The 24,797-nt window shown below is 40.0% G+C and overlaps 2 protein-coding genes across 2 annotated transcripts; both read left to right on the top strand.

Moving 5' to 3' along the window:
* Positions 1-9,259: 9,259 nt before the first annotated feature.
* On the top strand, positions 9,260-11,748 carry LOC104425283 (lectin-domain containing receptor kinase VI.4). Its single transcript, XM_010037971.3, has one exon. It carries the CDS (start codon positions 9,486-9,488, stop codon positions 11,586-11,588), a length of 2,103 nt encoding a protein of 700 aa, XP_010036273.2. The 5' UTR covers positions 9,260-9,485; the 3' UTR covers positions 11,589-11,748.
* Positions 11,749-18,408: 6,660 nt separating this feature from the next.
* LOC104453182 (lectin-domain containing receptor kinase VI.4) lies at positions 18,409-20,990 on the top strand. The gene has a single exon (XM_010067702.3). It carries the CDS (start codon positions 18,644-18,646, stop codon positions 20,720-20,722), a length of 2,079 nt encoding a protein of 692 aa, XP_010066004.3. The 5' UTR covers positions 18,409-18,643; the 3' UTR covers positions 20,723-20,990.
* The last annotated feature ends 3,807 nt before the right edge of the window (positions 20,991-24,797 follow it).

Genomic DNA, 24,797 nt, shown 5'->3' on the forward strand with positions numbered 1-24,797 from the left:
TATGTGAGAAGGGTGGCTATTGGGACAAACCCTAATGGTTTATGCTTCTTGATTTGTATTGACAAGTTATATACTTTGGGAGTAAATAAGTTAATTCCAAGAGAAAGTAGTAGTATGTTGATGGAAAAGTGTCAAAACAATTAAAGAAAACTCAGTCAACTAAGTGTGGAAAAGGGTGAAGATGTCGACAAGGAGGAGTCGAGGTTCGTTTTTTTAAATTTTGCTTAAATTGACTTATGAACATCTAATTTATCGATTTTTCAAAATAATTATGATGATGATGATGATGATGTCATTTTTTGTAAGTTGCCAACTTTTTTTTAAAATGCTAAATTTCCTGAAGTAGTGAAATTTGAGAGGTTTGCTTTTAATTTGAGAGATTAGGGGTGAGCATAGGTTTAGGGTTAACCCTAAATCGACCTTGAATCGACTCAACCCTGCTGGTCTTGGTCCGTTTCTCAGGGAGACTAGGTGGTCATTGGTCCTGGGATCGTTGGACCAGCACTATACGAGTTGGTCCTCGATTCTAGAAGTTTAGAGTCGGTCTAACCCGGACCAACCCTAACTATATATAATATATTTAATTTATTATTTATAATTTTTTATATAGTGAAAACCCAAAGTCAAACCGCATCAATAACATTAAACGACTCCTTAATGAAAAATTCAAGTAATTTTACACTGTTCTTTAATAACTTAGATTTTAATGTCTTTTACAGTATCAACAGCCATATTTACAAATTAAGAAAATGTCTCTGTGAGAAGTCCTCATGGCGTACTCACAACGTAAATAGCTTCTCATGGTATCCTCTTCTAGTACTCGTTCTCTTATGTCTTTTTTGTCCTTTTAGTCTTCAACTTACCAAAATCGAAATAAACAACTTTTCTGCTTGCTATTCGAAACTCGGCTCCCTCGCTTTTGGTCACTTGCGCTACTTACCGTTTGACGCTCACCCCACTTGATGCTCGTTGCTCACGCCGCTTGCCTCTCTTCACTGACCTCACTCGTTGCCGAACCTATTGGGTCAGTCCGATCCTCAATTGCCTTTTCAAGAAGTGCAAAAAATGAAACAAAAAAATTATCGGTCAATTTTGGGTTGACCCTGGAACCGAACCGAACCCATTGGGTCGGTCCGGTCTTCAATCCCAAAAATTGAGGACCAATACTATGCGGGTTGGTCCTAGGGTTAAGGGATGGACCGGCCCAACCCAGACCATGCTCACCCCTACCTAAGATGCTTACCTTTGGTGGACAATTTCTAAGTACCCATTTTAAGTTGATGATTATTTTGATCATTAATTTTTATATTGATTTTCTATGGATATTATCATTTCTTGCTTGAGGAAATAAATGAGGTAAATATGGTGTCGTTTATGTAAATGATGCATGAGCAAACCATGGTGTTGTATCCCGGTGATGTTTTGAGTAAAATGATGTTAATTACTTAACAAGGGTTTTGAACATCTTTATGTGCAATATTATTGTATGATAAAATTTGTAAAATACTATGAGTATTCCGTCATCCTCACCATAGTGGAGACAATGCCCTGCTATGTAATCGTGATGCCTTGCTTTGTGGAGTGTTTGGGGCTGTCTTGGAAGTTTCAAGATGCCCCATGAGTTGTGATGTCTTGGAATTGAGATGCCCTACTATGTGATCGAAATGACTTGGGAGTGTTCGAGAGAAGAAATAATAATAAATATAATACATGATCATGTGTATACATATATTCACATGTTATTTAAATTAGTGTTAGCCATGGATCACAATATGATATGCCATATGCTTGCTTGCAGAGTGGACTTAAATGATTTTAAATACCGTCACTAATAGTTTTCATTAGCATTAGTCGTTTGGTGATATTGGTGCACCATGATGTAATGTAATATATATTGGTATTGGCACATCACATTAACAAAGGTAGATTACTCGTTTATGCATTCATTATACCTAGTCATTTGATTTGAGTATGTCGATTGTTGATACTAGATTAATTAGTAAGATGATTTTCAACCTTAGACTTAGAGATTTCATTTATTTGGCCTTGGCTTACTCCTTTATTTTTAGACATGTATGATGGATCCCCCACCGCCACCACTTTTTAGAGCTCCCAAACTAGTTGATTGTGTCTTTGAAGATGTGTCTGTACTTGGATTTGTTGTAATATATGGTTGGGTTATAGAGTGGATTCCCCATCGGAATGTTGCTTGGTATGTTAACATAGAGGGCAAGTTGGTCGGACCACTTAGAAGCATTGATGGTTCTCCAGGTTTTGACTATGATGGTTTATCAACGGGTGAAGTTGTCAACCCTTAGTTGATGGTCCAATAGTGTATAGGCAGGCTTTCGGGAGTAAGAGAATAGTGACATAATTAGGTGACCTTGACCTTTCCTAGGAATTATGTATCTCATATTCGCTTAAATGTTATATAAAGATAATAACCACTGAAGTTTGTATAAAGATGCAAATGTATATTATTTTTAACTTGTGCAATTTTCTTGTATGGATTAATGAGAGTATTTTGTTGTGCTTCCACATGTTATGAAAAAGAAAAAAGATGTAATTTCTTAGGAAACATGTCACGTATGACGTTGTGGGGCATCACATGAAACAATTATAGACTCTATGGCTAAGAAAACCAATTTATATTGAAAGGTTAATTAGTTTTGGGAGAAATACTAAAAAAATAAAATAAACCAATTGCAATTGTGCCTATTTAGTTTCAAACTTTTTTTTTGGGCCAATTGAGTTATAAATCTTTTACATTTGTGTTGATTCAGTCCATTTGATAAATTTCGAACTGAAACTACTGACGTAGATGTTAGCAGTCCAAAGTAGTGCAACTGGCATAGATGTAGACAAATTTTAATAGTATTCTAATATTTTTCAAATTTCTTATTTTAAAAAAAGAAAATTGCCTTCTTTGGTTTCTCGTTGTGGCCAATGAGGTTTGCTTGAGCTCGCTAGCCATTAAGCAAGGGCTATTCACCTACCATCGATGAGGGTCGCAGCCATCACCCATATCTTGGTGAGGCTATGGCCGCCTTCACCCACAAGTGAGAACCCATTTGTTTCCTCCTCTCAAATGTTCATAATCAAGTAATGCAATTGTAGAAAATATAAAAAAAATTATACAGTTTTATGACAAAAACATGTGTTGGTCAAATTTTTGCGTTGTTTCTTCATGTTGAAATCCATGATTCTATTCTCGATGGGTGTAAAAGTACCTTTTTTTTTTCTTTTAAAAGAGTATTTAGAATCAAAAACCAAACTGGTGAAATTGAGATGTGGCATCCTAGAATTTCATGTCAACCCCTAGATGTGCTATGAACCATGGATAGGTAATGGAAGCACCATCAAGTTGTATTGTGGCCATTTGATCCATGATTTGCAATAAGATTAAGGTCAAGCTTTTAGTAGATAGTTATTTGATAGGAAAGAAAATTCTATTCTTGGCCATGTGTTTTATAGGTTGGATTTTATTAATTTATGTTGCAAGTTTTATGATTTTATAAATTTCAATTAGGTATTTATATAAGTGGGGAATTAGAATAGCTTATTAAAGGAAGGAGTGGGTCGAAATTTTAGCCCAAGACTAGCCCACAAGAGCCCCACCATTCGGCCACTAAGGCTTGGCCCGCGAAGCCCAAAGGGAGGGGGAGCTGTCATCGACCGAAGGGGGAGAGGCCTGGCCCAAGGGAGGCCCATCAACCTACATGAAAATTCCCAAGTGGCAAGAGAAGCTTGCCGAGTGTTAGTCCATTGTAGCCAAGTGTAAGAAACCATGCAAAATCAAATGATTGCAAATCATTGAGGGGGAAAGAAAAGAGGAGAGACGGATTGGGAGAGAGGGTTATCGTCCAAGAGAGAGAGAGAGAGAGAGAGAGAGAGAGAGAGAGAGAGAGAGAGAGAGAGCTATCATGTGAGAAAAGGAGAGGAAGAGAGGAAGAGAGAAAGGAAGAGGGAGGCCGTTCGCTGCCGTGCGTGCGCAGAGTCACTGCCGTCGAGCCGCCTTGCCCCGCCGTTTGCTTGCTGTGTTTTTGCTTGGATTAGAGGCAAGTAGAGTCCATTGATCTACCATTTTCTTGTTGTGTTTTGTGTGTGATGAATGGTGAATTTCGGATGTGGATGAAGTGTGAAATTTCGAAATTATAGGAGTTGTGTTTTAGCCTAGTATTCTGTTTCTGGGAAAAACAGTCCGACCTTTTGTGAATTCGTAAATTGCATGCGATATTCTAGTTGGAATCTGACTTTGACTTCTTAATGAAAGTTGTAGAGGACTTCTTGGAGAGTAACATATCAAAATTTGAGAGGAAAAAAACAAGTATAGGTTGGTTAAACCATTTTTCTTTGAAGAAGCTAGATTTGGAAACTGTTATGTTGATCTGTTGTGATTCCGTGGATTTTGTGAAATTATCCAGTCCGAATGTGATCTCGTGTTCTTGATAAGAGTTGCAGAAAAAATCTTAAGGAGTAACATACTAAAATTTGAGAATAAAAAGACAAGTATTGATCGGGGAAAACGATTTTCTTTGAAAAGGATGAATCTGGACAGTGAACTGAGAGTTAGGGAGAATTATAAAACATTATAGATTTTAATACAGAAGTAATTATACTTTTATTTCTTCATGAGACTTTTACCTCTAGATCTCAGCTATGACATATTAAAATCTCAGAATTTTCGGAGTTCATTTAAGGGTTTAATCGAAATTATTTCTGAAACTGTGCAAAAGTGGCGTTGGAAATTATTTTGCTGTGATGTGTGGATCTATGTGATTCATGTGGAACTTTCTTGACATGGTGTTCTTCATGAAATATCTTCCTCTGGATCTTGTTTACATCATGTCAAATTTTCAGAATTTATTGAGATTTTTTACTAATTTTCCAAGAATTTTTACTAAAGAGGTGCATTATGTTTTACCCGAAAATTGGTTCTATTTTCAAAAGCCAATGAATTTCTTTATGAAATGTGATATTGTGGGTGTTATGTGTGTTGCATATATGGTGACGTTTGGCATATCATATGACATCAAAAAGCTGGTTTAGACCTTTGATATTGTTGCATCAAATGCCATGTTAAAAATGAGGCATATATGTGATCATAAATTGTAATAATAACAAGACCGTCGGAGGTGTGACCCGACGATGTCCCGGGAGTGTTGGGATGCCCGGTTGTATTACGATACATGCCCGGAGGTCCTCAGGGGTTTCGAAATGTCCGATGGTATACGGTACGTAATGTCCAGGGGGAATACCTAGTGGTATGGCGGTACATAATTCCGGAAGCCCTAGAGGTTTGTGCCGGGGGGATTCCTCGTGATGCTAGTTGGGATGCGAGATGCCCGGAGGTTTGTGCCGGAGGCTCCTCGCGATGCCAAGTTGGGTGCGGGCAATAAATTGTGGGATGCAAACATTGGTCCCTAGAAAAAAAAAAAACTGATGAGATCCTTGTGAAAAATAAGAATTGAAATTGAATCATGTGCATGGGTCTACGCATATGGCATGATGCATGATCTGCTTATGAAAGTAAATTGATGCTATTTGATATTGAGGATGCGATCATGAAGGCTTAAATGGATCTCATGGGGACGTATACATGATAGCATGGATAATATGAATCATGAGTATGTATGTGCATATGGCATGGAATGAACCTCATGGAAATACAAGTATGATTACATTGTGGTATATGCACGATGGCATGGTGAGATATGCATGATTGCATGGTGATATATGCACGACTAAATGGTGATGTATGCTTGATAGCATGGATAATATGTGCTTTACTCGTGATATATTGATTGTCTTGCTTGTTGCATTGTGTAGTTTGATGAATCTTTATTGCTGAGTAATTGTACTCACCCCTTTGGAGACTAACATTTCAAATTGAAAAATGCATCTATCACCCGTCACGCGTGGTACGTTTTATGGTTTACCGTCTGATATCGAGGTCAAGTGCTCGGAGCACCCCTATGTCGGTGTTCATGGTTTGGTGTTTATCCGCGTCCGTGTTTTGGTCATGTACAATATGAGCTTACCTGATGGCCTTGTAGTACAAGAGTTTTTGTCTGTCCATGTTCATCGAGATGGGAGAATGATGGGAATGTTGCCAACGCTGCCGGCTGATGCACCGGGATGGGTGTGATAGGAGCGTGTGACTAGTGAATGTTGACACTTTTTGGGATGGCCGACACTAGCTGATGGATAGATGTTCATGTTTAATGTATAGTCGGATTTCTTTTTGGGTTTAGCCGAGCTTACTTAAAGTCTTGGCCCTTTTGTTGTACCGATTTGTGAAATCCATCTTAGTATGTAAATAAAAGTGATTTGACCCTAAAATGCATAGAAATGTTATAGTTGGTGTGTATTGCATCATATTATTTAGTTTGTATACGGGTTAGGGAGATGATGAATATGCTTCCGTTATATGAACTGTCGCTGGGACCAATTTAAAAGATATAAACCCCCAAGTTGTATGGACCCGCTGTAATTGAAATGATACCAGAGTGACATGTTATTAGAACAAGTGATAGGTGAGTAAGCTGTGGCAACCCTAGCGGATCGGGGGCCGTGTCGAGGGGTGCCACATGAGAACCGGACCGATTCTCCCTTAAACCAAAGTTGAACCTATGGGTCCGTCCAATATGATTTGAATTCCGGATAGAGCTTGATTTAGTGCATATCCCTACTAAATTGCAAAGATTCTACTACCATTACAGGGAATTCACTTGGAAAATGTTCAAGCCGTGATGCTAACGTGGTCATGTCATGCTATGGAAAAACCTGATATTTCCAAAACCACCCTTTACTTAAAGCTGCGGAATGGGAGTTCGAATTTATTCAAAGAGGCTTCCGGAATTAAAAGTCAGCTGAAGTAGCAACTATTGTACTTCTTTAGGACGATGTCCAACAACTGTCGTGTGCTCCTGTCGCTTTCGAAGTTCCCACTGAAAGTCGCATTGACTTTTGCGTATAGCTTGCTCATTAATGACCAGCAACATGGTGGGCATAAGATACCTATTAAATATATTCAATTTAAAGATTTTTTTCTATTTCCATGTTATTTACTATATATGATATAGCAAAAAAAATGGTATAACGACAAATTTGAAATTTGTTTTAGATTGCTTAACAAGTATTATCTTGAGCACTCCCACGGTGGAGTTGCAGTAGCAGGTTCATCTCGTGGGTAATTGATGTTTCATCGGTGTCTTAAACTAAATATTATAGCAAAGGATAAGGCATGTTTCAATCTTGTTTAAAACCCTTTTCTATGAGAAAAACACAAGGCTCATGAATTTATTATGTTAAAGTGATACGAAATCATTTTTCAACTCTACTTCTCATGACGATGGTATAAAAACCTATAATTATCATCCTCATTTTTTACAATGAATTTAAAGTTGCATCATCTAGACATGATTAACCAAGTCGCAATTTTATTTCCCAAACAACCTTTTACGACGTTATCGTTGGGCTGTCTTGAGTAGTGGCGGCAAAACACTGTGGGGTGGCTCTCAATTGTCATCGCGCCGTATTGCTATGTGTGGGAAGAGAGAGAGGGTTGGAAAAGAAGAGTGGGAAAATGGGTTTTTAAGTTGGGAAGATGCAAAATGGAAATTTTGAAATCCGACTAGATATCGGGTATAATTGAGGATAATTTTTGTAAGGGCTAATAATACTAAGAATCCCCGTCTCATATATCCGCGCTACATATATTTTAAATTAATTTTTGTGTTCCAAAAACTCTCAAATTGATACTCATACTATATTTATTACAAACTAAAATTTACATAACAAAAAATCCCAAATTAGTACATTCATTGCCACATATATCCAAACTCATATAACATTTACCTCAAATTATGATAAACATAGAAATTTTTTAGGTAAATGTGGTGCGAATGCATTAGTTTAAAATACTATGATATGGTTGTACCCGTTTGAAATTTTTTGTAATATAAAACTTAAATTGTGATTAATATAATGTTAGTACCATGATATAAATATACTCATTTAAATTTGTTGTGATATTAACCCGTCCCGTAATTATATGTAACTTATCCGTTTAGGGCTGCTTCAACCGCAAGTGGGAAGGGACGCGCTAATAATATTCTTCTCCCGCAAAGCAACAAAGCGAATCAATCAGTGGACGCTGACAGCTCTCCTCTCATCATCATTCAGTCTGGTCAAATGGCTCGTCTTGAAAGAAAAAATATATATATTCGAGAAAATTAAAAGGAAATATATAGAGAGGAAAATAGATGTTCGGTTACCATTATTTAGATGTGGATCATGCTTCCTTCTTTGAAAATAGGATGTGTACCTACTACAATAAGGGAAACTTCCCCGAAAGGAACTTTATTAAATTAATCCCTGCTTTTTTTCCGGATGCAAAATACATAATCAAATCAAAAAATGAATTTTCGGGAGATTAGTATTTATCATGCCTTGTTGATTGTGTTAGTAACATTATAAGAACCGTGACTTTTTAAACTAAATACGGCATCTGTCAATTAAATTTTATTGTTTGTACAGTTCTATTATTTAATCCGTTTCATGCGAGTAATCACTATTAGCGATGCTATCGAACCCTGACTTGGCATTATTAGATGCTCACTCGCAAAGAGGGCGTGGCAGCGGGCAACCTCCCAACCCCCTTTATCTTCCATTGTCTCTTTTTCCCTTCGTTACCCTATCCTCGTGGTTGGTGCTACACCATATATATGGTGCTATATATATTGTAGTATGAAAGGGGCCCAAGGAAATAACCCCATCTTTTACAAATTGACAAGAATGCAATACCGAGAACGAAGTTCGTGGTCCATAACGAAGCACAACCATTCAACAAGATGAGAACGTTGCTCACGGTGTTTGTACTTAAGTTCTCTTGACAAAACAACAATAAACTCAACGACAACTATTTCGCATTCAAACTTGGATATTAAAGGACGGGAAAAATTCGAATTCAAGACCTCTTGCTTCTTTTCTATCATACATAATTATATATCGCAATCTTCCCAAAAGATTAATGCCTTCATCTCCGAAAATTTCCAAATGCATTTACTCGACGTTACTGTCGTACCCAAGAGGAGGTCCTTCTCACAACAGCCACGATGCCTGTAGTAGGCCGCAACGGCCTCAATCGTCGATTGACGTACTCAAGCGCATCGCGATCGCAATCACAGGTTCGGGGACAAAAAAAAAAAAAAAAAAATACATGTTGATGAGTCTCTAGAAATAGAGGAAAATTCAAACAGTCGCCCCAGCACGGCCAGTCGCCAAGCAGCCACTCCTTTTGCTCTTTGGCGATGACTGACCACCCCAATCATCTCCCCACGAAAAGCACAGATTCAACGCGCTCTTCTGGTCTCGCCATCGCCGGAATATGTTGACTTTTGACCTCTTCCCACCTACAAAACCTGCAGACTCTCTTCCCGGATGCTCTCGTCTTCTCCCCCTGCTCCTTCTCCTCCCAGATTATGCAGAAACTCTCCGCCGCTTTGGGAATGGCAAAATATGGCGCTCTCTCCTTTTGCCTCCTTTTTTTCTCTTGCTTCCTCGTCCTTGCCGTGTCCCAGTCTCAGCCTGATGATCAGTTCATCTTCAATGGGTTCAACGGCTCCACCGACTCCAACATTACCCTCAATAGGGCCTCCATCATCAAGGCCAGCGGAGCTCTCAAGCTCACCAACCAGACGAGCGACGCCATCGGCCAAGCCTTCTACCCTCGGCCTTTCCGGATGTTGGCCGAGGCTTCCGGTGGCTCCGCCGCCGCTGTCTCCTTCAGCACCCACTTCGTTTTCGCCATTAGGCCTCCGAGCTCGGGCGAGGGCGGCTACGGCCTCGCGTTCGTGGTCGCCCCCAAGACGTCCTTCCCCGGGGCCCAGGCCGACCACTACCTCGGCCTCTTCAATTCCTCGAACGATGGGAACCCGTCGAACCACATGCTCGTGGTGGAGTTCGACACCGTGAAAGGGTACAAAGAGACCTCGGACGAAAAGGGGAACCACGTCGGGGTCAATTTCAACGGCATGGAGTCTAACACCACCAAGCCGGCCGGCTATAATATAAATGGCACGTCTAGCGTCGACGACATAACGCTGGAGAGTGGCCAGGCCATTCAAGGCTGGATCGAGTACGACGGCCCGAAGCAACTGTTGAACGTCACTATATCTCCGATCAAGGTGCCGAAACCGGCACAACCTCTCATGTCCGTGCCCGTTAACCTCGCTTCCATATTCGAGGATAGCATGTATGTCGGGTTCTCTGCTTCGACGGGGACCACGAGAAGCTTTCACTACGTTCTAGGATGGAGCTTCCGATTGAACGGAACCGCGCCTCCCCTCAACCTGACTCAGCTTCCGCTGCCTCCTGACCAGACAGATTCATCTGATTCATCTTCCTCTTACAAGCCGCAGATAATAGCCGTCATTGCCTCTTTATGCAGCATAGCTCTGTGTCTTTCGGGAATCTTGTTCTTCTATACTGTGATCAAGAAGAGGAGGCAGCAGGAGAATCTTGAGGACTGGGAGTTAGATTGCCCTCACAGGTTCAGGTACAAGGATCTTGACCAGGCAACAAAAGGGTTCAAACAGAGCGAGGTGATCGGGATCGGTGGCTTTGGCGCAGTGTACCACGGCATCTTGCCGACAAACGGGTGCGAGGTCGCTGTCAAGAAGGTGTCTCGAAACTCGATACAGGGAATGAGGGAGTTTGTGGCCGAGATCGAGAGCTTAGGCCGCTTACGGCACAAGAACCTCGTGAATCTCCAAGGTTGGTGCAAGCAGAAGGACGAGCTCCTCCTCGTATACGACTACGTGCCACACGGGAGCCTCGATTCGCTGATTTTCAAGCAGAAGGACGGCTTCGTGTTGAACTGGGAACAGAGGTTCCGCATCATCAAGGGCGTCGCGGCCGGATTGCTGTACCTCCACGAGGAGTGGGAGCAAGTCGTGATCCATCGGGATGTGAAGTCCAGCAACGTCCTGATCGATGCGGAAATGAATGCGCGGCTCGGGGATTTCGGCCTCGCCAGGCTATACGAACACGGCACGATGTCGCACACCACCAACCTAGTCGGAACCATAGGGTACCTTGCCCCGGAATTGGCCCGCTCAGGGAAGGCTTCGACGAGCTCCGACGTGTATGCTTTCGGCATTCTGCTGCTCGAAGTGGCCAGCGGCAAGCGTCCGACGGGCCAATTCTTTCTAATGGATTGGGTGATAGAATGTTACGGGATGGGTCGGATTCTCGACGCCGCGGATCCCAAGTTACGTTCCGCCTACGATGCTGGAGAGATGGAGATGGTATTGAATTTGGGCTTAGTTTGTTCCCAGTACCATGCCCAAGCTAGGCCTACCATGAGGCAGGTGATTCGGTATCTGAACCGGGAGGAGCCAGCACCCATCTTTGTCGATGATTTGGGCTCCGCTGACTCTCGAAGAACCGACGATATGAGCTTCGGATTCTTGGAAATAGTTTCTTCCGATACAACCGGGACGTCTCATGCGGCGACATCATCCTACGTGTCATCGTCGGTCCGTGGCCTCTCCTCCAATTCTTTAGGTGGTTGTGGTAGATAATAGGTTGAGATTTACGTGTACAGAGATGTTTCTGGATGTGGGCATTCTCGTGCAGTATAGCATAACACACAATACACAGACACAAATGCAATTAGCTTGTCAGAATTTTTTCTGGTATATAGATTTTACAGCAATTACAGTTCTCTAATTTACATGCAAATTCGCTTTCTGGGTTCTTCTTTCGAAATTTCAGGCTTAACGTTAGTCCCAGAATTAATTCAAAATGTAATCATAAGCGAATATCATCTTGATCGAGAAATTTAGATAAATGCTATGTTATATTGTTCCAAATTGGATTACTTCTTATATTATAGTATCCCGTATTGTCTAAACACATATCTATATGCCCTTTATATACTATACACATGTCTCTCTCTATTTATTAATTTAAACTTTTCGGATGAACACTCTAATATGATTTGAGAGTTATATTATGTCATAATATTTATATATTTTACATATACATACAAATTTGGATCCCCTAGGAGTTTCCGAGAAGTTAGGGTGGCCTGACTTCAGTCAATGCATAGGAATCATCATCTTCTTTTGGGAAAAAAACAAAGATAGTAGTCAAAAAAGAAGTTCCTATATTTCTTATACCAGAACTCCGATGATTAAGAAGATTGATATTGTATTATTTTTTGTGTAATGTTCAGTGGACTCGAAAGTCTTTTGGAAATGAGGGAATCACTTCCAAAAGTGGTCTAAACGTAGAGTTTTCAGTGCGCTACTAAACAATGAAAAGGAAGATTTTTAAAGTTGGGAATCATTTTTATTTTAAGTAAATTCAACCCTCTGTCAGATTTTCGCAATAAAATGTCAGATTTCTAGCATACAGCCTTTTTTCACAAAGGGAAAATAACATAAATTATTTATAAATATTGATCCTATAAATAATATCATTCCTAAATTTTAAATTTATTCAATATAGTCTTTGAACTACTTAAACGGCAAATTAGATGTTGTCCGATGATGTAGTGAGTCAATATGTCCATTTTTTTTAATACATCTACTTTAAAATAGGAAAAAGGAAAATTAGGACATCAATATATCTTTTATTATTTGATGATGTGAATTATTATATTCTAATTTGAAATGAATACCTTACGTGAATAATTCACGTGTGAGGATTTCAATCGTTTATGGACGGTGTGATTCTATGACAGTATAATGAGTAAAACACGCAGTGGCTTGGTCAAAGCACGCAGATTATTTGATGATGTAAATTATTATATTGATGACTTCTCGTTAAGGAAAGTTATTTCGGCAGTATTCACTGTCAAAATTTGCCGACTCATCTAGAGGTGTGTCTGTCTAATGACCACGTTTCAAAGAATTTTCGAAAATCGGAAAAAGAGAAGCTTGTGCGTGCAGGTAAAGAGAAGCTTCATCTCAAATTTCAAATTTTAAATTCAACCTATTTATCTAACCAATCTTGACCTTGTGCGTGCCTTTTTGCAGTACGTTTCTAGTTTAAATATCACTTATTTTGTGTTTTCTTTTGAGCTTTTCGTGTCTAAATTGCAAATTGGGGGTTGAAATACTTGTTACGTATTCTTCACTCTCAGACTCGATCAATTATTACAAACATAAATTTAAGCATATTATAATGTTTTAATCCTTTCACTATAAGATTGAATCTACAATTGATGTTAATTACTTTTATGGTAGAAGTAGAACATCAATGAGACTTCGTTCGTTTCATGAAAAATATTTTTCAGGAAAATATTTTTTGGATTTTCCAAATGTTCATTTCACAAAAAATGAATTGTTTAAAAAAACATTTTCCATGAAAGAGAAAAAAAAAAAGCCTTCTAAACTAGGGGAAATTGTTTTCCACTTTCAAAAAGTGGAAAACATTTTCTTCACTTGGTCTCTCTTATCTTATATTTCTACAAATCCCCTCTTCCTCCTCCCCCTCCTCCTTGTTCTTCTTTTTTAATATATTTTTTTTAAATCGAATTATTTTTTCTTTTTCTTTTTTTTTTTCTTTCTTTTCTTTTGTTTTCCCTCTTCTTCTTTCTTGGCCGATCGTCGACCACAGCGACAACCAATGATTGACCACAAGTGAGCCTCGAACTCAACAGCGAGCATGAGGCTCGCCCACCTCCGGCGAGCTCAGGCTCGCCTCTCTCCACTCGCCAAATCGGCAACCGTAAGCGTCAAGCTCAAGGCTCGTCGATTTGGCAACGCTCGCGCTCGCCAATCTAGGGAGGCTCAAGGCTTGTGAGCTCGAGCTTGCCGAACCGGTGAGGCTTGAAGCCAACAAGCCTGAGCTCGCCGAAGGTGGGCAAGCCTCATGCTCGGTTGTGGCCAATCGCTGGCCATCACTAGCCAAGAAGAAGAGGGAAACAAAGAAAAGAAAAAATAATGAAAAATAATTTAAGTAGATTTAAAAATAATTAAAAAATGATTTAAAAAATTGAAATTTTATTTTAAAAATAAAATAAATGAAAAAAAGAGTGTATGGAGGAAAAGATTTTGACCAATTGAGTTATAAATCTTTTACATTTGTGTCAATTCAGTCCAATCAACAAATTTCAAACTAAAACCGCCGACGTAGATGTTAGCCATACAAAGTGGTGTAGCTGGCATAGATGTAGACAAATTTTAATACTATTTTAATATTTTTCAAATTTCTTTTTAAAAAAAAAATTGCCTTCTTTGGTTTCTCGTTGTGGCCGACAAGGGCTACTCACCTACCATCGACAAGGGTCGCAACCCTCGCCCATATCTTGGTGAGGCTATGGCCGCCTTCACCCACAGGTGAGAACCCATCTGCTTCCTCCTCTCAAATGTTCATACTCAAGTAATGCAATCGTAGAACCTCAAAACCCAATTACGATGAAAACATAATCATAAGGATTTGGGCTAGGCGAGCTCGCTTGCGGCCGTTGTGGCCTTGCCTAGTGGCCAATGAGCTCTGACACCCCTCTCTGGCCATAGTGAGAAAATAAAGAAGGAAGCGAAAAAATTTAAAAATCAATGAAAGAATTTAAAAAAAAGATTGTCAATGTTGACTTTGGTCACATAATGTAGGACAAACAGTGTCCACACCAGCGATTTTCAGCCAAAATTAGTTGAATACACTAAATTGGCACAAATGTAAAAATTCTAAGACTCAATTGGCAAAAAAAAATATTTATGATTGAATTAGCGTAATGGCAATAGATTTATTACTTTTTTGGCAATTTTTCCATTAATTCTTAGATGGTCCGGTTCCCAAGTAGAAAATATAAAAATTACACAATTTTATTACAAAAAAATATATTGGTCAAATTGTTGTGTTGTTTCTTCATGCTAAAATCCATGATTCTATTATGGATGAGTATAAAAGTATTTTTTTTTCTTTTAAAAGAGTTTTTAGAACTAGAAACCAAACTTGTGAAATTGAGAACCGATTTTCCCTAAAACCGCAGTTAAATCTCAGCTCACTCTTTTATTTTTAAACATTTATGATGGATCCCCTACCACCACCACTTTTTAGAGCTCCAAAACTAGTCGATTGTGTCTTTGAAGATGTGTCTATACTTGGATTTGCTATAATATATGGTTGGGTTATAGAGTGGATTCTCCATTGGAGTGTCGCTTGGTATGTTAAAATCGAGGTTAAGTTGGTCAGACCAGTTAGAGGCTTTGATGGCTCTCTAGGTTTTGACGATGATAGCTTGTCAATAGGTGAAGTCGTCAACTTTTAGTTGATGGTCCAATAGTGTATAGGCAAGTTTTTGGGAGTAAGAGTGCAGTGATATAGTTAGGTGACCTTGACATTTCCTAGGAATTATGTATTTCATATTTGCTTAAATGTTGTGTAAAGATAATAACCACTAAAGTTTGTATAAAGAGGCATATGTTTACTATTTTTAACTTGTGCAATTTTCTTGTATGGATTTACAAGAGTATTTTGTTGTGCTTCCACATGTCATGGAAAAAAAATGTAATTTCTTAGGACATGTGTCACGCATGACGTTGCAGGGAACACATGAGACAATTATAGAACTCTATGACTAGAAAAACATTAACTATTTCGGCCCATTTATATTGTAAGGTTAATTAGTTTTGGGAGAAATACCAAAAAATTTATAAACCAATTACAATTGTGTCTATTTAGTTCTTAACTTTTTTTTTTTGGCCAATTGAATCCTAAATCTTTTATATTTGTGTTAATTTAGTCCATTCGACAAATTTCGATCGGAAATAGCTAATGTAGATGTTAGCCATCCAAAGTGACACATCGTCTTTGATGTAGACAAATTTTAATAATATTTTCAATTTTTCAATTTTTTTTTGTTTTTTTTTTTTTTAAATTTCGTTCTTTGGTTTCTCGCTATGGCCAGCAAGGGTCGCTTGAGCTCGCTAGCCACTAGGCGAGGGCTACTAGCCTACCGTCAACGAGGGTCGCGACCCTCGCCCAGATCTTGGCTAGGCCGTGGCCGCCTTCACCCGCAAGTGAGAACCCATCTACTACCTCCTCTCGAATGTTCATGCTTAAGTAATGCAATCGCAAAACCTCAAAACCACATTACAATGAAAACATAGTCATAAAGATTTAAGCAAGGTGGCCTCACTTGCGGCTATTGTGGCCTCGCCTGGTGACCAACAAGCTCCAACGCCCCTCGCTAGCCATAGTGAGAAACAAAAGAAGGAAGGGAAAAAGTTTAAAAATTAATTAAAAAAATCAAAAAAAAAATATTGTCGACGTCAATACTGCCCGCATAACATAGGACAGCCAGTGTTCACACCAGCAATTTTCGACCAAAATTAGTCGGATTGACTGAATTTGCACAAATTTAAAAAGTTTAAAACTCAATTAGCAAAAAATATATATATTTATAACTAAATTAGTGCAATAGCAATAGAATTGTGACTTTTTTGGTAATTTTCACATTAGATCTTAGATGGACCGGTTCCCAAGTAGAAAATATGAAAATTATACAATTTTATGAAAAAAAACATGTGTTGGTCAAATTGTTGCGTTGTTTCTTCATCCTGAAATACATGATTCTATTCTCGATGGATGTAAGAGTATTTTTTTTTTCTTTTAAAAGAATCTTTAGAATTGAAAACCAAACTGATGAAATTGAGAACCGGACCAATTCTCCCCAAAATCAAAATTGAACCTGTAGGTCCGGTCCAATATGATTTGAATTCCGGATGGAACTTGATTTAGTGCACATCCCTACTAATTGCAATGATTCTACTACTATTACAGGGAATTCACTTGGAAAATGTTTAAGCCATGATGCTAACGTGGTCATGTCAAATGGCTCGTCTTGAAAGAAAAAGGATATTCGAGAAAATAAAAAAGAAATATATAGAGAGAAAAATAGATGTTCGGTTACCATTATTTAGATGTGAATCATACTTCCTTCTTAAAAAATAGGATGTGTACCTACTCGATATCTTATTCGTATTCGTACAATAAGGGAAACTTCCCCTGAAAGGAACTTTATTAAATTAATCCCTGCTTTTTTCTAAATGCGAAATACATAATCAAATCAAAAAATGAATTTTTGGGAGATTAGTATTTATCATGCCCTGTTAATTGCTTTAGTTACATTATAAGAACTATGACTTTTTGAAACTAAATATGGCATTTGTCGATTGGATTTTATTGTTTGTACAGTTCTATTATCTAATCCATTTCATGCGAGTAATCGCTATTAGCGATGCTATCGAACCCTGACTTTGCATTATTAGATGCTCACTCGCAAATGGGGTGTGGCGGCGAGCAGCCTCCCAGCCCCCTTTATCTTCCATCATCTATTTTTCCCTTCGTTACCCTATCCTCGTGTTGGGTGCTACACCATATATATGGTGCTACCTTAGAACAATATGTTCCTTTCGCATCGTGTTAGTGACATCACCCCAACAATTTTATCATTTTTATGGTGATGAATAATGAAAGGATTTGATTCCACAAATTTACACAAATGAAGAGCTAGAAGACTAAATTTCACAAATAATGAAACTTGAAGGACTAAAACTTCACTTTACCTAAAAGATATCGATGTACATAAGGGACAAATAAGTTAGTAGCTAATTTAGCATTAGGATATAAGTGTCCCCCATATAGATTAACTTCACCTAAGTGGAATTGAATCTTTTCTTTTTATAGGTTTCCACATTATCAATGAGAATTGCCTGGACTCATTTTACTAAATCAAGCAATCTATATAGCTACACCGAGTTACCTAAAACACGGATTTTCATTGAATTCAACTTTCTATTTTTTGAATCCCCTTCTTTATATATATATCCTAATTTGCTACCCTTTTCTCTTGTAGTATGAAAGGGACCCGAGGAAATAACCCCGTCTTTTTCAAATTCACAAGCGTGCAATATCAAGAACGAAGTTTGTGGTCCATAACGAAGCACAACCATTCAACAAGATGGGAACGTTGCTCACGGTGTTTGCACATAATTTCTCTTAAGAAAACAACAATAAACTCAATGACCCGCTATTTCGCATTCAAACTTGGATATTAAAGGACAGGAAATTCGAATTCAAGACCTCTTGCTTCTTTTCTATCATACATCATTATATATCGCAATCTTCCCCAAAGATTAATGCACTCATCTCCGAAAATTTCCAAATGCATTTGCTGGACGTTCCCGTCGTACCCAAGAGGAGGTCCTTCTCACAACAGCCACGATGCCCGTAGTAGCCTGCAACGGCCTCGGTCGTCGATTGACGTACTCAAACGCATCACGATCACAATCTCGGGTTCAGGGACCAAAAAAAAAAAAAGAAAAAGAAAGCACAAGTCGATGAATCTCTAGAAATAAAGGAAAATTCAAACAGTTGCCCCCGCACGGCAAGTCTCCAAGCAGTCACACTCCTTTCGCTCTCTAGCGATGAGTCGATGACTAACCACCCGAACCATCTCCCCACAAAAGCACAACGCGCCCTTCTGGTCTCGCCATCGCCGGAATATGTTGACTTTTGACCTCTTCGCCGCTGTCAAATCTCTCGAAGGGCCACTTAACAAAGCCTGCAGAATCTCTTCCCGGATGCTCTCGCCTTCTCCTCCTGCTCCTTCTCCTCCCAGATTATGCAGAAACCCTCTGATGCTTTGGGAATGGCGAAACATGGCGCTCTCTCCTTTCGCCTCCTTTTTTTCTCTTGCTTCCTCGTCCTTGCCGGGTCCCAGTCTCAGCCTGATGATCAGTTCATCTTCAATGGGTTCAACGGCTCCACCGAGTCCAACATTACCCTCCATAAGGCCTCCATCATCAAGTCCAACGGAGCTCTCAAGCTCACCAACCAGACGAGCGACGACATCGGCCAAGCCTTCTACCCTCGGCCTTTCCGGATGTTGGCCGAGGCTTCCGGTGGCCCCGCTGCCGCTGTCTCCTTCAGCACCCACTTCGTGTTCCAGATTAAGCCGCCGAACTCGGGCGAAGGCGGCTACGGCCTCGCGTTCGTGGTCGCCCCCAAGACGTCCTTCCCCGGGGCCCAGGCCGACCACTACCTCGGCCTCTTCAATTCCTCGAACGATGGGAACTCGTCGAACCACATGCTAGTGGTGGAGTTCGACACCGTGAAAGGGTTCAAAGAGACCTCGGACGAAAAGGGGAACAACGTCGGGGTCAATTTCAACGGCATGGAGTCGAACACCACCAAGCCGGCCGGCTACAATATAAATGGCACGTCTAGCGTCGACGACATAAGGCTGGAGAGTGACCAGCCCATTCAAGGCTGGATCGAGTACGACGGCCCGAACAAAGTGTTGAACGTCACTATATCTCCGATCAAGGTGCCGAAACCGGCACAACCTCTCATGTCCGTGCCCGTTAACCTCGCTTTCATATTCGAGGATAGCATGTATGTCGGGTTCTCTGCTTCGACGGGGACCACGAGAAGCTTTCACTACGTTCTAGGATGGAGCTTCCGATTGAACGGAACCGCGACTCCCCTCGACCTGAAACGGCTTCCGCTGCCTCCGGACCAGACGGATTCATCTGATTCATCTTCCTCTTACAAGCCGCGGGTAATAGCCGTCATTGCCTCTCTATGCAGCTTAGCTCTGTGTCTTTCGGGAATCTTGTTCTTCTGTACTGTGATCAAGAAGAGGAGGCAGCCGGAGAATCTTGAGGACTGGGAGTTAGATTGCCCTCACAGGTTCAGGTACAAGGATCTTGACCAGGCAACACAAGGGTTCAAAAAGAGCGAGGTAATCGGGATCGGTGGCTTTGGCGCAGTGTACCACGGCATCTTGCAGACTAACGGGTGCGAGGTCGCTGTCAAGAAGGTGTCTCGAAACTCGATACAGGGAATGAGGGAGTTTGTGGCCGAGATCGAGAGCTTAGGTCGCTTACGGCAAAAGAACCTCGTGAATCTCCAGGGTTGGTGCAAGCAGAAGGACGAGCTCCTCCTCGTATACGACTACGTGCCTCACGGGAGCCTCGATTCGCTGATTTTCAAGCGGAAGGACGGCTTCGTGTTGAACTGGGAACAGAGGTTCCGCATCATCAAGGGCGTCGCGGCCGGATTGCTGTACCTCCACGAGGAGTGGGAGCAAGTCGTGATCCATCGGGACGTGAAGTCCAGCAACGTCCTGATCGATGCGGAAATGAATGCGCGGCTCGGGGATTTCGGCCTCGCCAGGCTATACGAACATGGCACGATGTCGCATACCACCAACTTAGTCGGAACCATAGGGTACCTTGCCCCGGAATTGGCCCGCTCAGGGAAGGCTTCGACGAGCTCTGACGTGTATGCTTTCGGCATTCTGCTGCTCGAAGTGGCCAGCGGCAGGCGTCCGACGGGGTCGGGCCAATTCTTGCTGATGGATTGGGTGATAGAATGTTACGGGACGGGTCGGATTCTCGACACCGCGGATCCCAAGTTACGTTCCGCCTACGATGCTGAGGAGATGGCGATGGTATTGAATTTGGGCTTAGTTTGTTCCCAGTACCATGCCCAAGCTAGGCCTACCATGAGGCAGGTGATTCGGTATCTGAACCGGGAGGAGCCGGTACCCATCTTTGTCGATGATTCGGGCTCAAGAACCGACGACGTGAGCTTCGGATTCTTGGAAATAGCTTCTTCCGACACAACCGGGACGTCTCATGCGGCGACATCATCCTACGTGTCATCGTCAGTCCGTGGCCTCTCCTCCACTTCTTGAGGTGGTTCTGGTAGATAATAGGTTGAGATTTACATGTACAGAGATGTTTCCGGATGTGGGCATTCTCGACCAGTATAGGATAACACATAATACACAGACACAAATACAATTAGCTTGTCAGAATATTTTCTGGTATATAGATTTTACAGCGATTACAGTTCTCTAAATTACATGCAAATTCGCTTTCTGGGTTCTTCTTTCGAAATTTCAGGCTTAATGTTAGTCCCAGAATTCATTCAAAATGTAATCATAAACGAATATCATCTTGATCGAGAAATTTAGATAAATGCTATGTTACATTGTTCCGTATTGGATTACTTCTTATATTATAGTACCCTGTATTGTCTAAACACGGATCTATATACTCTTTATATGCTATACACATATCTCTCTCTATTTATTAATTTAAACTTTTTGGGTTGAACACTCTAACATAATTTAAGAGTTATATCATGTCATAATATTTATATATTTTACATATACATATAAATTTGACCCTATGATTAAGAAGAATGACATTGTATTATTTTTTGTGGAATGTTCAGTGGAGTTTTTGGAAATGAGGGAATCACTTCCGAGAAGTCAAGGTGGCCTGATAAAATGTCAGATTTCTAGCATACAACCTTTTTTTCACAAAGGGCAAATAACATAAATTATTCATAAATATTGACCCTATAAATAATATCATCTCTTAATTTTAACTTTACTTAGTATAGTTTCTGAACTACTCAAACGGTAAATTAGATGTTTGATGACGTGGATTATAAAGTCAACATGTCCATTACAAGCCCTCACTTCCCCCTCCCCCTCCTCCTCCTTTTTTCAATATATATTTTTTTTAAATTCAAATTATTTTTTTCTTTTTCTTTTCTTTGTTTTCCCTCTTCTTCTTTCTTAGCTAGTCACCGGCCATAGCGATGGCCAACAACCAACCACAGGCAAGCCTCAAGCTCACCGGCAAGCACGAGGCTCGCCCACCTCGGCGAGCTCGGCTTGCCGCTCGCCAAACCAATGAGCGCAAGCATCAAGCTTGAGGCTTGTCGATCTAGCAACGCTCACCCTCGCCGATCTGGCGAGACTCAAAGCTAGCAAGCTCAGAGCTTGCTAATTAAGTGAGGCTTGAGGCCAACGAGCCTAAGCTAGCCAGACGTGCGCGAGCCTCGTGCTCACTTGTGGCCGATCAGTGGCCATCACCATGGCCAATTATTGGCCAAGAAGAAGAAGAAGAAGAGGAAACAAAGAAAAGAAAAATGAAAAATAAATAAATAATTTAATAATCAATTTATAAAAATAATGGAAAATCAATTTTAAAATAAAATAAATGAAATAAGAGTGTATGGAGGAAAATATTTTCCTTACCAAACAGCGAATTTCTCACTTTATTTTAGATTTCACCCAACATCGTAAAGTAATTATATTTTCCTATAAAATGGCTTCTTGGAAAATATTTTTCAGAAACGCCATATTTTCCCTTTTGTGTGCTTCTCTTTTTCAATATTTAGATATGGTCAAGCATAAATATGTTTAACATTTGATCATGCTTCTAACAAACTAATTTTTTCAATTTTCTTTTTATTTATTTTTACCAGGGTTGGCTAAATAATTGGATTGAATTTCAATTTCCAACTTTGAAATGTAGTCTCGGACTATTTAATAAGAAATAGGCAATTAATTGTGTGTTCCTAAATCTTCATAAATAGAAATTTCTAATACTAGACTCCGTTCGTTTCACGGAAAATGACTTCCAGGAAGACGTTTTCCAGATTTTCTAGTGTTCATTTCACGGAAAATGAACTACTCAAGGAAAATGTTTTCCATCGTTGAATCAACCTTTAAAAGTGAGGAAAATGTTTTCCACTTTTCAAAAGTGGAAAACATTTTCCATAACTTCTTTCATCTTGCTTCTTTTCACCAATACATTTTCGTTTTATTTTCCATAACTTCTTTCATCTTGCTCCCGATCCAAGTGAGCCCGAGCTCCACCGCCAAATCCAGCAAGCTCGCAGCTCGCCAAAGCCCGGCAAAACTCTAGTGAGCTTGGGCGAGATTGGCCCGAGCTCACCAGAGTTCAAGTTTCACTCAAAGTATTTCTACTCAAAGTTCAAGTTTTAGCCGAACACCGAAAAATATGATCATTTTATTGGAAAATGACTTCTCAAAAAATATTTTTCAGAAACGTGATATTTTCCGCGAAACAAACGGACTAGATTTAGTGATTAAAAATATGAGACCCTAAATTAAATTTAACAACCTGCTCTAAATAAAGTGATACAAGATTCAGGATAAGATGATATCTAGTTGGATGTAATGGCGCGTTTGTATTTTGAAATTGAGGAGAGAGATGATAGAATTAAATGTGGGTTGATAAAAAAAATGGATAGAGGGGGGGATATTTCGGCCATTTAACTAAAAACAATGAGTATCTTAACCAAAATAGAGATGGAAATAATACTTTGCATTCTGATATAATTCAAAACACTTTATATTACCTGTACACCCTCAAATTTCTGGAGTTTCAAAGATTCAAAAATGTCGAGTAGGATTTTTCTAATAGTTAATACCACAAAAATTACTAAATTGTTAAATCCATGAAAAATCGACCCTCCATTAGGCTCCATCTAAGATATCCTTAATTTGTTGACATGGACATACTTGTGGCAAAAAAACCTTCGATGATTGGCGTGATGTGATTTGATGTGGAAATTCAATATCAAAAGATCTTATAAGTGACGTCACTTTGGAGAAACCATATATGAAAAAAAATGAACTGAGATTGGGAAATCTACTAATTTTACTCCATGAACTCACTCACGTTTTGAAATTCTGCAAAAGTCCCTAATTTTGCCTCGATGGTGCCACAAAGGTTTTGATAAATTTGTCATGGATATATCATTTCAGAATTTTCTTGCAACAAATATTGATTTAGGGTAAATGCGATATAAATGTACTAGTTAGGAGTTCTTGTGAAAGGGAATTTAGTCTTAGGGTAAATGCAACCTGGGACCACCAATTTGGGATCTTTTGCAACACACAAATGAGTTTATGGGTAAATACAACAAGATTGCAACAATTTGAATTTTTTTGCGTTATTAACTCTTCTTTTAAAAGGAAAAAACAAAAGAAGAAGATTCCGGTGCATGGTGTCAAGTAGAACATACAAACCTTCGAAGAAAGGGAAGGTTGCGAATTATATACACAATACTTTTCCCGATTTCTGATTTCCATCGAGCCACGGACGGTAATATAAGAAAAGTCGACCCAAATTGGTAAACCCGAGAGGCCGGGGACAACAAGGCACATCACACATAGGTCCACATTCTACCACCGACCATCAATCGGGACCATCGCTTTAATTAATTAATTAGAGAAGCCTTCCAATACCTAGAGACGGGCAAATCCCAGTCAAGATCCGCTAACCACGACGGCTGTCGGCCTGTTCTGTCATAAGTGCCGCTTCGCCCCGCTCAAGCTTATTGATCAATCACGCTCGCTGGTCGCGTTCTATCGCGTGCGAACTGGAATGAAATCTCGCACCAACTGGACGCGACATGCTCGACAATTAAACAGGCCACACAACTCTCAGGAAACTTCATTTATATGAACTTTTATCCCGTGAAAACGGCAGCCCTACGCATGGATAGGACCAGGTCGACTGGCGTATCTCCCTAAAATAAACCGAGCTTGTGAAGCTTTCCCGAAATGACTGCAATTTTATCTTCAGTATTTTAAAGCCTACGTCTATTCTCTTATATGATTTTGGAGAAACACTGTCTAGTACTACCAATCTCATGATATGCAAACAGTATCACTTCTCAGCAAAACTCGAAAAATTTCTGCTCATCAAGCAGATCAAAGGACAACAGTTCACGAGACGCCACTAAGAACTTCAGAGCAGCATGCATGGATGTCAATATGTATTCATTCTTCCTGAGATTTATCTGCAAATGCTTTTTCACGGCAAGGTTGAAGTTCTTCCCACTGTCCCGCATGCATACCGCAAAGGCAGGAGGTTTCAGTAGGTATGTGGCCCTATCGACTGTGTGAAAATTCGCAAGACAAATGCAGATAAGACAAA

Source organism: Eucalyptus grandis, chromosome 1 (genome assembly GCF_016545825.1).
Source record: "Eucalyptus grandis isolate ANBG69807.140 chromosome 1, ASM1654582v1, whole genome shotgun sequence".
In the NCBI taxonomy this organism is placed as follows: domain Eukaryota; kingdom Viridiplantae; phylum Streptophyta; class Magnoliopsida; order Myrtales; family Myrtaceae; genus Eucalyptus; species Eucalyptus grandis.